Below are 12,731 nucleotides of genomic sequence, written 5' to 3'. Positions count from 1 at the left end.
CCTGGTCATCTTTCAGTCACATTTGGCCAAGCAGGGGGGGTGGGGAGACAAATAGGAGAGGTTTAAAACTATATCCTATGGTGGTGGACATCCACACAATCTCTGACAGGTGGTCTCAAGCGATCATTGGACAGCTAGGTTACCCAAAATCATTGTGGGTGTAGTTATTCCCTGTGTGATCTATAGTATGGGATAGCAGGATCATTAGAATGTATGACAATATGACAACGCCCATTCACCATGAGGATCTACCTAAGGGCAAAGCCTAACTTACAGAAGAGAAGCAACTAACCACCCTTGGAGTTCAGCATGGCAGAAGGTGATCGCAATCGTGAGGGTGGGGGCTGTCCCTATGAATTAAATCTGAAAGGTGATTTTGATGGCAAATTTAAGAAAAGACTGTTGATGGGAGGAGAAGTGTAGGGGGGGGTTGCTTATTGGTATGCCATTGTCTTGCAGAATTTGGGATCTTTTGAAAAGGCATCAGCCCTCCCACCTCCATTGTTTAGTGAAGATGTAGCAAACCTTATTTCCCCCTTCTGTTCGTTTAATCTCTTTTTCTGATTTTTTGGGGGATGGTGGGGGTTTGAGAAGCTCTAAGATCTCACAAGGCTATAGACATCCGAAGTTCATTTTGGGAACAACTTCAAGGGAGTCTCGTTGGACACCTTATTATTTCCGGATACATTTACAAGATGGGGTCTGTCTCCAACCAAGAAATCACAGGTGAAGATTCATTGGCATGGGAGATTTATATGGGATGTTTTAATATTTGACAAAAAATTAAGAAAAATGTGTTAATGTGTGTGGCCTGAAGTTAGGTAGCACCAGTTTCTACAGAGATTACTTCGAGGGCACATTCTTATTTTGGGCAAGATAAAAGGTCTACTTCTACGGTTTCAAACACAGTTTTCAAAGACCAATTCGCAGTTATATTTAATACCAATAGCTCATAGAAATATTTAAATATTGGATAGTATGAAAGCTACTCTTTGCCTTTTAGATGGCATTTTGTCATGATACTTTTTGACTTTATAAACCACATTGGCAAAAACATTTTTGAAGGAAGCAAGTATTGTTGAACATTTGCCAAATAATGTTTCCTTTACAAAAAATGTTATCTTTTGCTGGTTTCTATTTAAAGAAAACATTGTTGCAATATGATGACAGTTATTTGTATTTGGTGAGGTTGATTCAAATTATTATTACCCTCCGTGTTTGGCTATTCCTGGTTACCAATACCTAATTCATTACCATTTTGAAATCCCACATCCTATGTAATTTAGAGTGAATGAATGCATATATTTCTACAGCAAATCATATATTATACCAATAGGTGTAACTAATAACTTTATAGTTATAGGCTGATTCGATGGTGAATAATATATACTACTACTGCGTCATTTGTCTAAAGAAAATATATATGTCAGAAGATATCGGTGTGCTTATTTGTGTATCTGTGCGTGGTGTAAGCATGTGCTTTATAGAGTACATGTGAATGACCCATGCTGTAATATATCACAAACAAACTCTGGCCCACGTGCGTGTTAGGAATGTGGTCTTAATAACCAGTTCCTTCTCATTAATAAATCAGAGTGTTCCTCGCCAGCCTTTAGGGTTGCCTGGTTTCCCCATGACTAATGTAAAGTAAAAGTTTGACTGTATTATTCGGTTATGTTAGTGTTAGCGCTTGTTCGATTTTATGTTTTATATTTGTTGCATTCACTGTGTTAAAGATTTTCAGAGATCTCATAAGAAATAGAGGCTGTAAAGAATATATATGAATCCAATAACAAGATTTACACCGCGTTACAAACCAGTATATGTGTTTAGTAGAGCGAAATAAAGAGAAGTTTCGTTGGAAATACTTTTGATAGAATAACATTACGAATACTGCGTTCTGAACGTTAACATGGCTCTGGGGTTTTAAAGTGACACAGTTCACTATCACAAGAGATTTTTATTATCCACCCAAAGGAACACATTTTATTCGATACATATACAGAAATCGACACGGTTTGTTTTGAAGTGGTCGCTCATTTTACATCACTACTATCACTCAGTTACACTCTTATGGTTTTGCCAAGACGCTACATGTTGCATTAAATCGACAATATATTTCCCTGTAGGGCTATGTACCTAGTTCTATGGCTTCCAGAATTTAAGCAAAATTACATCACTGTATGTTATGTTGCAGTGACCGATTAGGAGTATTTCTTTCACAGAAGATGTTCTGCACCAAGCTCCACCAAGCTTTGCTTAGTCCACATCCATCAAGAGATGAATTTAACTAAATGTAAAGTAGAAACACAATATCAGTGTTCAGCATACTGTATATTGCCAGTGGGATCACAAGGGTTAGATTTATAATTTCTGGTACAATCTTTTATTTATACTGTATTTTCTGTAAATGTGGTGGTATTATTATTGCTGATTTAAAATGCACCACCATATTCTGCACTGTACAATGGGTGAAATGGTGTTTTGTGTTTTGGGGTTATTTGCCTCAGGTTGTGTGATCACTAGCCCTTATTTTGGGCTAAAGTTAAATGTACACTCCAGATCTTTTTTCTTGCATCCAAAGAAAAATTGATTAGAATCTTCTCTATATATTTGTTGTTTCTCCCTCCCTCCCAGTATGTTTGTCTAGCAGGGGATGCATTTGTCTAAGAATCCACACACAGAGATGAATCCCTCTAGGCATTTGCATGCAAAACAGTGTTAATTTCAAGGTGACACTTCGTTATCATATGTATTAAAGTGCATCTGATGGCTGGAGTGTCTGGTCCAAGAACTTGCTAATTAATTTAAAGGGGAAGTCCATAGGAAAAATAGGCTCCTCATTGAGTAAAAAAAATGCAGTGCTGTATATAGTATTGTAAGTTAGCACAGACAAAACTTTGCTTTTACTTCATTTTCTTTCCCTAAATAGACCTGGAGGTTGCCATTGTTGTCATTCATTTGATACTCTGAGTGACTTTCCCCTATCAAACATCATTCTGAATTGATTCTTTATGGAAAAGCTAGTCTGTTCCTCTTTATAACTTCTTTTATTTAGTCCAACTGGGTAATTATGACTGATGCTAGTAAGAATAAAAATGGTGGGAGCTCCCCTTTTAATATGCATTAATCATTGATGAGGCTGTTTGGGGCCATAGATTTGGAGCAGTCAGAATAAATGGATTTCTGATCTGTTCCAGGACTAAATTTGATACATACAGGTCCAGATACATACACTCTTACAACTGGTTTTAGGCTTACTGCTAGATATATCACAATCTGTTGAACCTGCCTAACCCAACTAATAAATGTAATTATGCTATTTACAGATGTGTAAATGTAAACACATACTTATTTAAGTTAAATGTATAGCACTTTGCATGGCAAAGAAAATGGACTGTTTCTCAATGCTGAATCTGAATGAGAACACCTCTTCTGTGTCACTAAAAAAATAAAATCGGAGCATTGTCCCCAAACAATGCAACTAACTAAGCTATAAATTCCTTGCTTTGTTATGTATATGCACGTAGGCCTTAATTAGTAGAGCTGGCAGTACATTGCATATAAAAACTTTAGAAGTGATTAGCAGGCTGACTTATTGCATGTGTTTGGATTTTCTAGCAGGTGGGATTTCCAAACCAGATGAAGATTCATTGGATCTTCCCAAAACCGGGGAAGATTTCAGTTTTCAAGGATCTGGATTGTGCAAGTGGTTCAATGTTAGGATGGGGTTTGGATTCCTTACTATGACCAGGAAAAATGGAGTTGACCTGGAGACCCCTGTGGATGTTTTTGTACACCAAGTGAGTATAAAGGACATGTTAACATACACACAATTGCTTTTATGATTTGGAGAGCAACATCTCTTTAGAAATAATAAAATCAAAATGTCAGAGCCCTTACCTCACAAGATAAGAGCATGATGAGGTTCAATATCTTTTGAAATAAATAATTTCTTAAAAAATGACTCTGGTCGGCTTATTGGGCTAGCAACTCGCATACATAAAAGGCATCTAAGGAATCCTAGAGACTAAAAGCAGCATGATCCATCAGGACATACCCAAATAGAGGAACAGCCCCTGTTTATTAGTTAAGGGATGTGAAAAGGTGTTATGTGTGTTTAGGGCACCATATCTTCTGGTATCTTTTTGGTACTCACTTGATATCTACAAGGAGACTCCAGTGATGGGATTAAATTTGTAATGATTGGCCATTTGTATACCAGGTAACCTTTGTGTGACCTAGGAACTCACAGGGTGATAGGGGGTGGGTGGGATACTGGTGGCAGTATTTTATAGCCCTGGATGTCTAATTTCCTTATTGTAGCCACTAACATTCCAACATCAAAAGGTTTCAGAGTCTTGTACTGGTTACAGTTGTTCCCCTCATTGCACAACAGGGGTCACATTTCCTATCCTAATATCTACAGTGTCCACCAGACATAGGATAAGATAAAATACTCTGCACTAACAGGACGATAAGAACAATAAATTACATTCTGTAGATTAGCCTTTTAACTAGGTCCTCCTTAATAGCCTACTTGCCAAACAGCAAAGATAAAATAGAAAAATATATTAAAATACAGAATGTCTATTTTATATAGGGAACCTTCTACCGTCAGAAAGTTTGTCAAGTTATGACTTGTAAATCAATAAAGTAAATATATATGACATAAAAAGCTTTGTTAAATGTATTTCTAAAGTTTGAATTGATGACAATAGAGTTTAAACACTGGATCTTTTTTACTGTCATGGTATAAATTCTTGCTTGAATAAATATGTTTTATATTAAAAACATGTATTATTTACACCTTAGTCCTTAAGTAGCCAGATAAGAATAATGTTATTCAACAACTGATTAAGAAAAACATTTGGGCTACGTTTTTATATTTCACAATAGATCAAGAGTCTTTGGGTGACACATAGGGATTTACTAATATATGATAAACAGGAGAGCTTTACGTCTAGTGGCAGAAACCTTTGAAACTTGAATACTATGGTAAGGATCAGGGATCTCCTGCTGGATGGTCTTCATCCAGGGTTGCAAGTCTAACCAAGAAACCAAATAATAAGGGAGCCCAGTTAACAAACAACTCATAGGCACATTTAGTTCTATGAAATACACATGAAAAGACTAAGGAAAGCATCCAGTCATCACACAATAGCTACCCAAAGGTAAAATTGCTGCCGCTTAAATTGCAGGTAAAACACATAAAAGGTTCAGGTAGAACCTTAAAGATGTTTGTGATGCTCTCTGTGCATGCATGGTATCACCACCCATGCATTTAGGAGCATAATCCCATAGCAGTAAATTATGTTTACTTGGCTTGCTTACATAACCATTGTTTAGATATATATTTTAGAGTATATTTCTACAACCAAATACATGGTGCCCTACATTTTGTTGTTTTACAGCAGCTGAAGAGCTCTAACTAAAGAGAGCAGTGAGTAAACCACATGGTTACCTGCAAATTTTAGCAGCCCATACTGCTCATCATCACAGCGGCGTGTCTCCCTCCCCCTCCTCTCTTTGGAATGTTTGGAATGTTTAGCATGCTTGTGATCTCTTTGTTCTCATTCACACACGCCTGTCCCCCTCCCAGGCATCAGATACCAAGAATATCCACCCTATGTCATGACTGGGAATCCCTGCATCCTCTACCACAAGAGGGATTCCTACACCTCTTCCCTTTTTATTTTATTATGGGAATCCCTGTTCTGAAGGCTATCCTTCCATTGAGCAAAGCTGAGAACTCAGATGGGCATAATTAATGAGAAAGAATCAATGTATTCTGAGTGTGCTTGGTGGTGGCTTGATATCCCATTTAGAAAACTCTTACCATGCCATGGACTCAAAATAAGCAACTTTTTGGTTAATTTAGCTCCAGGAGAAATTGATCAAAACTAAGCAATTATAATGTTAATATTTGTTCACCAAGACCTGGGTGGTAGTACACATATATAGAAGTATAGTCACTAAATCAGTTTCAGGTATAGTTTGCCACCATTTTCAGTATAGACCCAGATTTTCCAAAATCCTTTGTAACCTTGAATCCCGGTTGTGTAATATGAAACATTTGTGTTTTATAATAAAAAGAATGTATTTTCAACAATGTATTTTACCCAAAATAAATCAAGGTTTACAATCTATAAGAATGTTTATAAAAACTAAACCCCTCCTGATTACGTTTGTTAAAAATGTCATATGTTTATTATATGACAATACAGCACATGCATGTTATATTTACATATTTATTATATTTATTTAACCCATCTAGATTTTAAGCTTATTTGAGCAGGGCCCGCCTCACCTCATTTCTGTAAGTCAAATTGTTATTTTATATACCACTTATATCCTTCTCACAGATTATACAGAGCTGCGGAATATGATAGCGCTATATGAAACAATAATAATAGTCATGTTTGTTGTGCTGTAGGATTCATAGTTATCAATAAACTAAGTAATTTATCTCCTTCCATTACCTCTCTATCTAGAGCAAGCTCCACATGGAAGGGTTCCGGAGCCTGAAAGAAGGGGAAGCCGTTGAATTTACCTTCAAGAAGTCATCCAAAGGCTTGGAGTCCACACATGTGACAGGGCCTGGTGGCGTCCCTTGTATAGGAAGTGAGAAAAGAGCCAAAGTAAAGGGGCAACAGAAGAGGAGGCCAAAGGGAGACAGGTAACAGACCACTGTCTACAGATGTGGGATGGGTCAGCACTAAAGCAAGTTAAAATAGCACTTCTGGACAAACGATAATGGTCCTGATAACTTTTGTGTTCATAATATGGTAAGCAAAATTCCATTAGCGGTACTTAGCAGTAAAACTCAAGAGGAACATGTTGCCTTGTAAATACTTGCTTTTATAATGTATATGGCTGTTTTGAAGCAAGGCTACATAACCCCAGTCCATCGAGGGAAGTAAACGGGTTAGGAATTATGTGTCTGAAAACAAGTAGTTTATTGCATTTTTAATTGAGATCCCTGTGTTCACACAGAGGTCCACAAATTATGGAAGACTGGAAGACCGAAGACATGTGCAGCCTTGTTTTATAAAAGGCAATAAAACCAATTGGCACTAAGAAAATAAATTGAAAAAAGTAAATTTTTGTAGCTACTGCCCTTTTGTGGTGTAAGTACCAGCTGATTCCATAGGTGGTATTACAACAGGGGGAGAGAAACTAACAATAACATTGTAACTGACACATTGAGCATAACATTAACACATGTTAACACATATTGGTTCAAAAGGAAAAGATGACCCTAAAATTGCATGCTAACAATCTATCAAGAGGTTGAGGGAGACTGAAGGTGATTGTAGTAAGGGTCATATGTAGATGTCAGTGGTGTGACCGAGACCTGTACTCCAACTAAGTAGCTCTGCCATAGAAATCTTCCTTGCTGCTGAAAGCTTAATTACTGAAGCAGGGGCGTACCTAGAGTATTTGGCACCTGCGGCGGATCCTGTATGTGGCACCCCCCCACACACACTTTAAAACTGCATAGCTTCTACCATTAAATACCGGCGCAGACACTGAAGGTGGTACAGCATTACTGTTATCATTATATACTGAGGCAGAAATTGACGGTGGTACAGCATAACACCTATCACTATATACTGAGGCAGACATTGACGGTTGTACAGCATAACACCTACCACTATATACTGAGGCAGACAATGACGGTGGTACAGCATAACACCTATCACTATATACTGAGGCACACATTGACGGTGGTACAGCGTAATCCCTATCACTATACATTGAGCCAGACATTGACAATAGTGCAGCATAACCCCAATCACTATATACTAAGCCAAACATTGATGTGGTGTAGGCCTACCACTTCATTAGTAGTAGGGATGCACCGAAACGAATTCTGGACTGAAACCGAAAATGCAGCATTTACCTGGCCGAAACCGAATATGACCCCCACACCATAAAAAAAATCTAACACTTTTATTTAAAGTAACACACCAAAATAGGAAAAAACAATTAAATAACAATATTTATATATATATATATATATGATTGATAACAGCAATCACATTCCTATCATGCCCAGGCATACCCAGATTCCAGGATGTACTCGCAGACTTGGCATGATAGGAGTATGATTGCCCTATCTACCCCTTCTCACTCCCTTCTCCCCTATCTACCCCTTCTCACTCCCTTCTCCCCATCTACCCCCTCCTAACTATCTACCCTCTCCCTCTTTGAAGTTCACTTACCTTTCAGGAGTCCTGCAGTGGGGTGCAAGGCCTCTGTCTCCCAGCTCTGCCACTGTATGTAACAGTATAGAGTGATGGGAGTTATGATGTACTTTTAGAGCATAATTATATCATGAAAAAGACACTGGAAATGGTACAGCATAACACCCATCACTCTCACACACTTACCAATCCACACATATACCAATCCACACATATACCAATCCACTGTCACTCTCACTGAATGCTTTCCTACCTTTCCTCTTTTCGCCTTACAGCTCCTTTTCCTCCTCTTCTTCAGTTCTTCTGTCTTCTTCCGGTTCAGAGGGCACGGGCAGCGGTGGGCGCGGCTTCAGTGTTGTGCGCCGGGATCTGACAACAAACCCTGGCGCACAGCAGCTGTTGCCGCGCGGATCGCAAGGGAGCGGTATCGGAGGTCTTTAACAGACCTCCGGCTCCCTTGAGTGATTTTAAGCCGGGTTCAAGGGAGATCCTTGAACCGGCTTAAAATCACTCAAGGGAGCCGGAGGTCTTTAGCACCCTTGCGAGCCTGCTCCTCCAGCGGCGGACATTACTGTTGGCACCCCCCTGATGAGCGGCACCCAGTGCGGACCGCCCCCCGCTAGGTACGCTACTGTACTGAAGTAAACCCATGTTGTTTCTGATCTTGAAATCCATGTGATTTTAGATCTTCAAAAATCCTATCCTAACATTGTTTCTATTAATTTGATTAATTGATGTAAAACTTACTGGCCTATAGTTGCCTGGCTCCTCCTTACTACATTTTCTTGTGAATTTGCACAACATTCGCTAATTTCCAATCTTCTAGGTCTACTCCTGTGAACAGTGATTGGTTAACTATATTAGTTAACAGTTTTGCTATTACACTACTAAGGTTCTTTCTTAATAACTTTGGGGTGTACCTCATAAGGCCTCATCGACATATTTTTCCTTACTTTAGACAGCGGAAGTATAACTTCTTCCTCAATGAACTTATTGTATCAAATGATTCATTGGTCTTTTATCCTAAGCAAGGTCCCTTTCCTTCATTTTTTTATCTGTAAAACCTGAACAGAAATATTCAGAAGCCATCAGTTGGAACTTATCCTCTTCTATGTACTTTTCTTCTTTTGTTTTTAATCTAATGAATCCTTGTTTCACTTTCCTTTACTTATTTATGTATTCTTTCTCCCTCCTCCCTGTGATGCCCCTTGCACTGATTATGACTATAGAATTGCTTTGGGGATTGCAATGCAAGTGATCGACCAGCAGGGGGAGTGATGCAGAGGATATCCTGTCCTCTGCTGACCTTGTTGTTGACATCAGCAGTGACGTCTCCTGTAAAGACATGTACTTCATTGGTTGATGGCAGACGAGCCCCCTGCTGGCAACCAATAGTCGCTCGTACAGACTTTTAAAATCCTGGTCCAGCAACTTGGCCGGCAGAGACCACTGATCTCCCTGCTCCCAACAGTTAAAGGTCTGTACAAGCAACTTTATTGGTCGTTTGTACGGACATTTAACTGTTGGAGCAGGGAGACCAGTGGTCTCTACCGGCCAAGTTGCACCAAGTTATCCCCTGACAGTGTCTTAGTTTTCGTCCACGTTTTGCCGCCGCCACCGTCGTTTCTTCGTTTTTTGGTTTGAATGCCGAAAACGCACTATTCGTGTTCGTTTTCATGTTCACCCGAAAACGAATGCACAAGTCTAGTAATTATATAACTTTTCTACTTGTCTAGGGGGTCTATAAATCACACCTATACAAGTTACTGTTTGATTACCAAATTCACTCATGTTATAGTGCTATTTTTGCTTTATCATGTAATAACTTTTTATTTTACAGATGCTATAACTGTGGAGGGATAGATCACCATGCCAAGGAATGCACACTGCCACCACAGCCTAAGAAATGCCACTTCTGCCAAAGTCCCAGTCATATGGTGGCCCAATGTCCGTCAAGAACAACCCAGTCTACAAACTTGCAGGGAAAACCTGCTCCCGAGGAAGAGGAAGTGACCTCTAAGGCTTCTGAATAATTCCATTTGTTTATGTTGGGATTGGTGCAGGTTCTAAGGCATTTTCAGAGCAGCAGAGCACTATTGTCGAGGATATATCTAACTGGCCTTATGCAGTCCTGGAAAAGTATACTTGATAACTCTACGCAACATAGCGCAGTGTCCCTATATGTGTGTGAAAAAGCAAAATCTCAGTAATATATATATATATATATATATATATATATATATATATATATATATATATATATATATAAAATGCTGTTGTACTGGAATGTAATATTAGGGGTTTATTTACATTGCACATTGAAAATCATTGCAATTATGTGTTTCATACTTCAATTAACAACTTAAGACTCCAAGGACTTTATTCTCTTAAATGTTACTTACTTCCAAAAGCTGTAGTATTCGTAGATGTTGTATGGGCATAGCATAAATATAGGTCCAAGAAAGACACCATAAAATGGTTGACAGGTTTTATAATCAATTGTGACTTTCATATTGGCTTACAGTCCCTTTGTAATTTTCTACATATTGGTGCCTATATCTTCACATTTATAAATATATACACATAATTATCTCTCCTTCTGCACATATGGAGAAAGAGAGAGACTATTATTTATATATCTCGTATATCACTATATCTATAATACAGGGTCAATGCTCTCATGTCACAAATACCAGGCATTTTCAGTGTTGGCATGTACTTAGACCAGTATCTGAACAATACTAAGAAATTAATATAAGTGGACATAGAACATTTGTAAATTGCCTAAACTGCCTATATGTTATATTAACATTTATATTAATGGTTCAGCAGTTCTTTTAGGTAGGTAGATGGGCAAGCTGGCCATAGTGTGGTATGGGCTGAACTGGAGCAGAGCCTGCCCCCAGCTTTTAGTCATTGATCCTTGCTCACTCACTGGATATCAGGGTCCTCAATGTATGCATAACAGAAAATAGCAGTGGAGGAATTTTTAGCTTGTCACCACCTTGATCTCCTTCCCTGCTGACAAGGCAGTCCTTTCTTTTAGGATAGCTTTTGTAATGCATATCCAGTTATAGCTGCGTTTTTTACTTTACTGCACTTAGCACTTTTTATGTCCAATAATACAACCAGCAACCACCTGGCATCTTGTTGCTGAATAGCTACGCTTATTTGGTGCTGTGTTGTAAGTCATTCAAACCTGATTTTCAAGAGGTGCATGACATTAAGGATATTTATTTCAACATAAGAGGGCATTTGGTTAGCCCACCTGCCAGGTACATCTCCAGCATTCTGAGTTGCAGGGGACAGAGATTAATGTAAAATCCTAAAAAAAAAAAATAAAAAAAAAAATACATCTGAAATATAGCTGATTTCCCTAAACAATGTAACAATTCAAAATACAACATTAATTAGGGATATATGTGTTGTTGATTCTTACATGTAGCATACCAACTGGCAATATGTAAAATGCATATGTGCACATAAATCACTAAAAATAATCTAATTGAACCCCCATGATTAATGATGGATAAAGTTTTTGCCTCATCGATACATGTGAATCTCAGTAGCAAGTGAAAATGACAATTGTTTCGGTATGAGTGAAGTCACTCTTCTGCTATGCGTGACAGCTCAGTCTGCAACATATTAAATCATCTTTTGACATAAAAAAAGATTAAATCATGTTGCGAAATGCTTTCGTCCATACGTACCACATCTTCTCCAGATACTATGCCAATACTGTTAATGCCTGGTCATTATTGTACAATTACTGATTTGGTACATTACATATAATATCAGTTTTACATTGCCTTGCTTCCTACACATGCACATTATCCTGTGTTATGAAAGAATGAACTCTGCTTATGATTTATGCCTCTAGTTTCTGCTTCTAAATCCCCAATTAACCATTTTATATAATTTTCTGAGCGCTCTCCCTTACTTAAGATCCTTTCTATTTTTATATATTTTAATCTATATTTCTTTTATTTGCCGTCTTGCATTTTTGTAAAAGTCTGATTTTATTTTTTATATTTTATTTTATGTATGATGTTAATCATTCCCCTTTATATTCTCTTTTCCCAAACTTGATTGCATCGGGTATCTAGTGGAAGTTATATGTGAAGAAATAAAAATTATATGTATTGTATTGCATTAAATTAATTAATCCCACCCAGGCCACATCTCGAACCTTGAATTGAGGTCTCTCAATTAGGTGGGGAATATGCTAATTGTTAAGGCCTCTGAACTGCTCTTCCAGAACAATTCATATAACTAGAGAATGGACCATATTTAGTATGAATCTAATATCTGTCATAATCACTGTCTTAGCAGCTTTAGACAATCAAATTAAAAACAACCTGCCTGTATCATCTGTATAAATATAATATAACCTGGTTCTTCATGATTTTATGGTTATACTATATATTTTGATAGGTCTCATACCAGTCCCAGGTTACCTGATGTAAGTACTGTGAACAAATTATATTCGTAATTAATATGACACACTAAGGAAGATGATGG

At 37.9% G+C, this 12,731-nt stretch overlaps 1 protein-coding gene across 1 annotated transcript; it reads left to right on the top strand.

The window, feature by feature from the left end:
• Positions 1-695: 695 nt before the first annotated feature.
• On the top strand, positions 696-10,243 carry LOC149288002 (protein lin-28 homolog A-like). Its single transcript, XM_089492315.1, has 4 exons — positions 696-726; positions 3,625-3,803; positions 6,495-6,679; positions 10,051-10,243. The coding sequence occupies exons 1-4, from the start codon at positions 696-698 to the stop codon at positions 10,241-10,243; spliced, it is 588 nt and encodes a 195-aa protein (XP_089348441.1).
• Positions 10,244-12,731: the final 2,488 nt, after the last annotated feature.

This window comes from Sceloporus occidentalis, unplaced genomic scaffold (genome assembly GCF_023333645.1).
Source record: "Sceloporus occidentalis isolate IW3139 unplaced genomic scaffold, rSceOcc1.0.p SCAF_55, whole genome shotgun sequence".
NCBI classification, from domain to species: Eukaryota; Metazoa; Chordata; class Lepidosauria; order Squamata; family Phrynosomatidae; genus Sceloporus; species Sceloporus occidentalis.
This window is presented reverse-complemented; position numbering and strand designations above follow the sequence as displayed.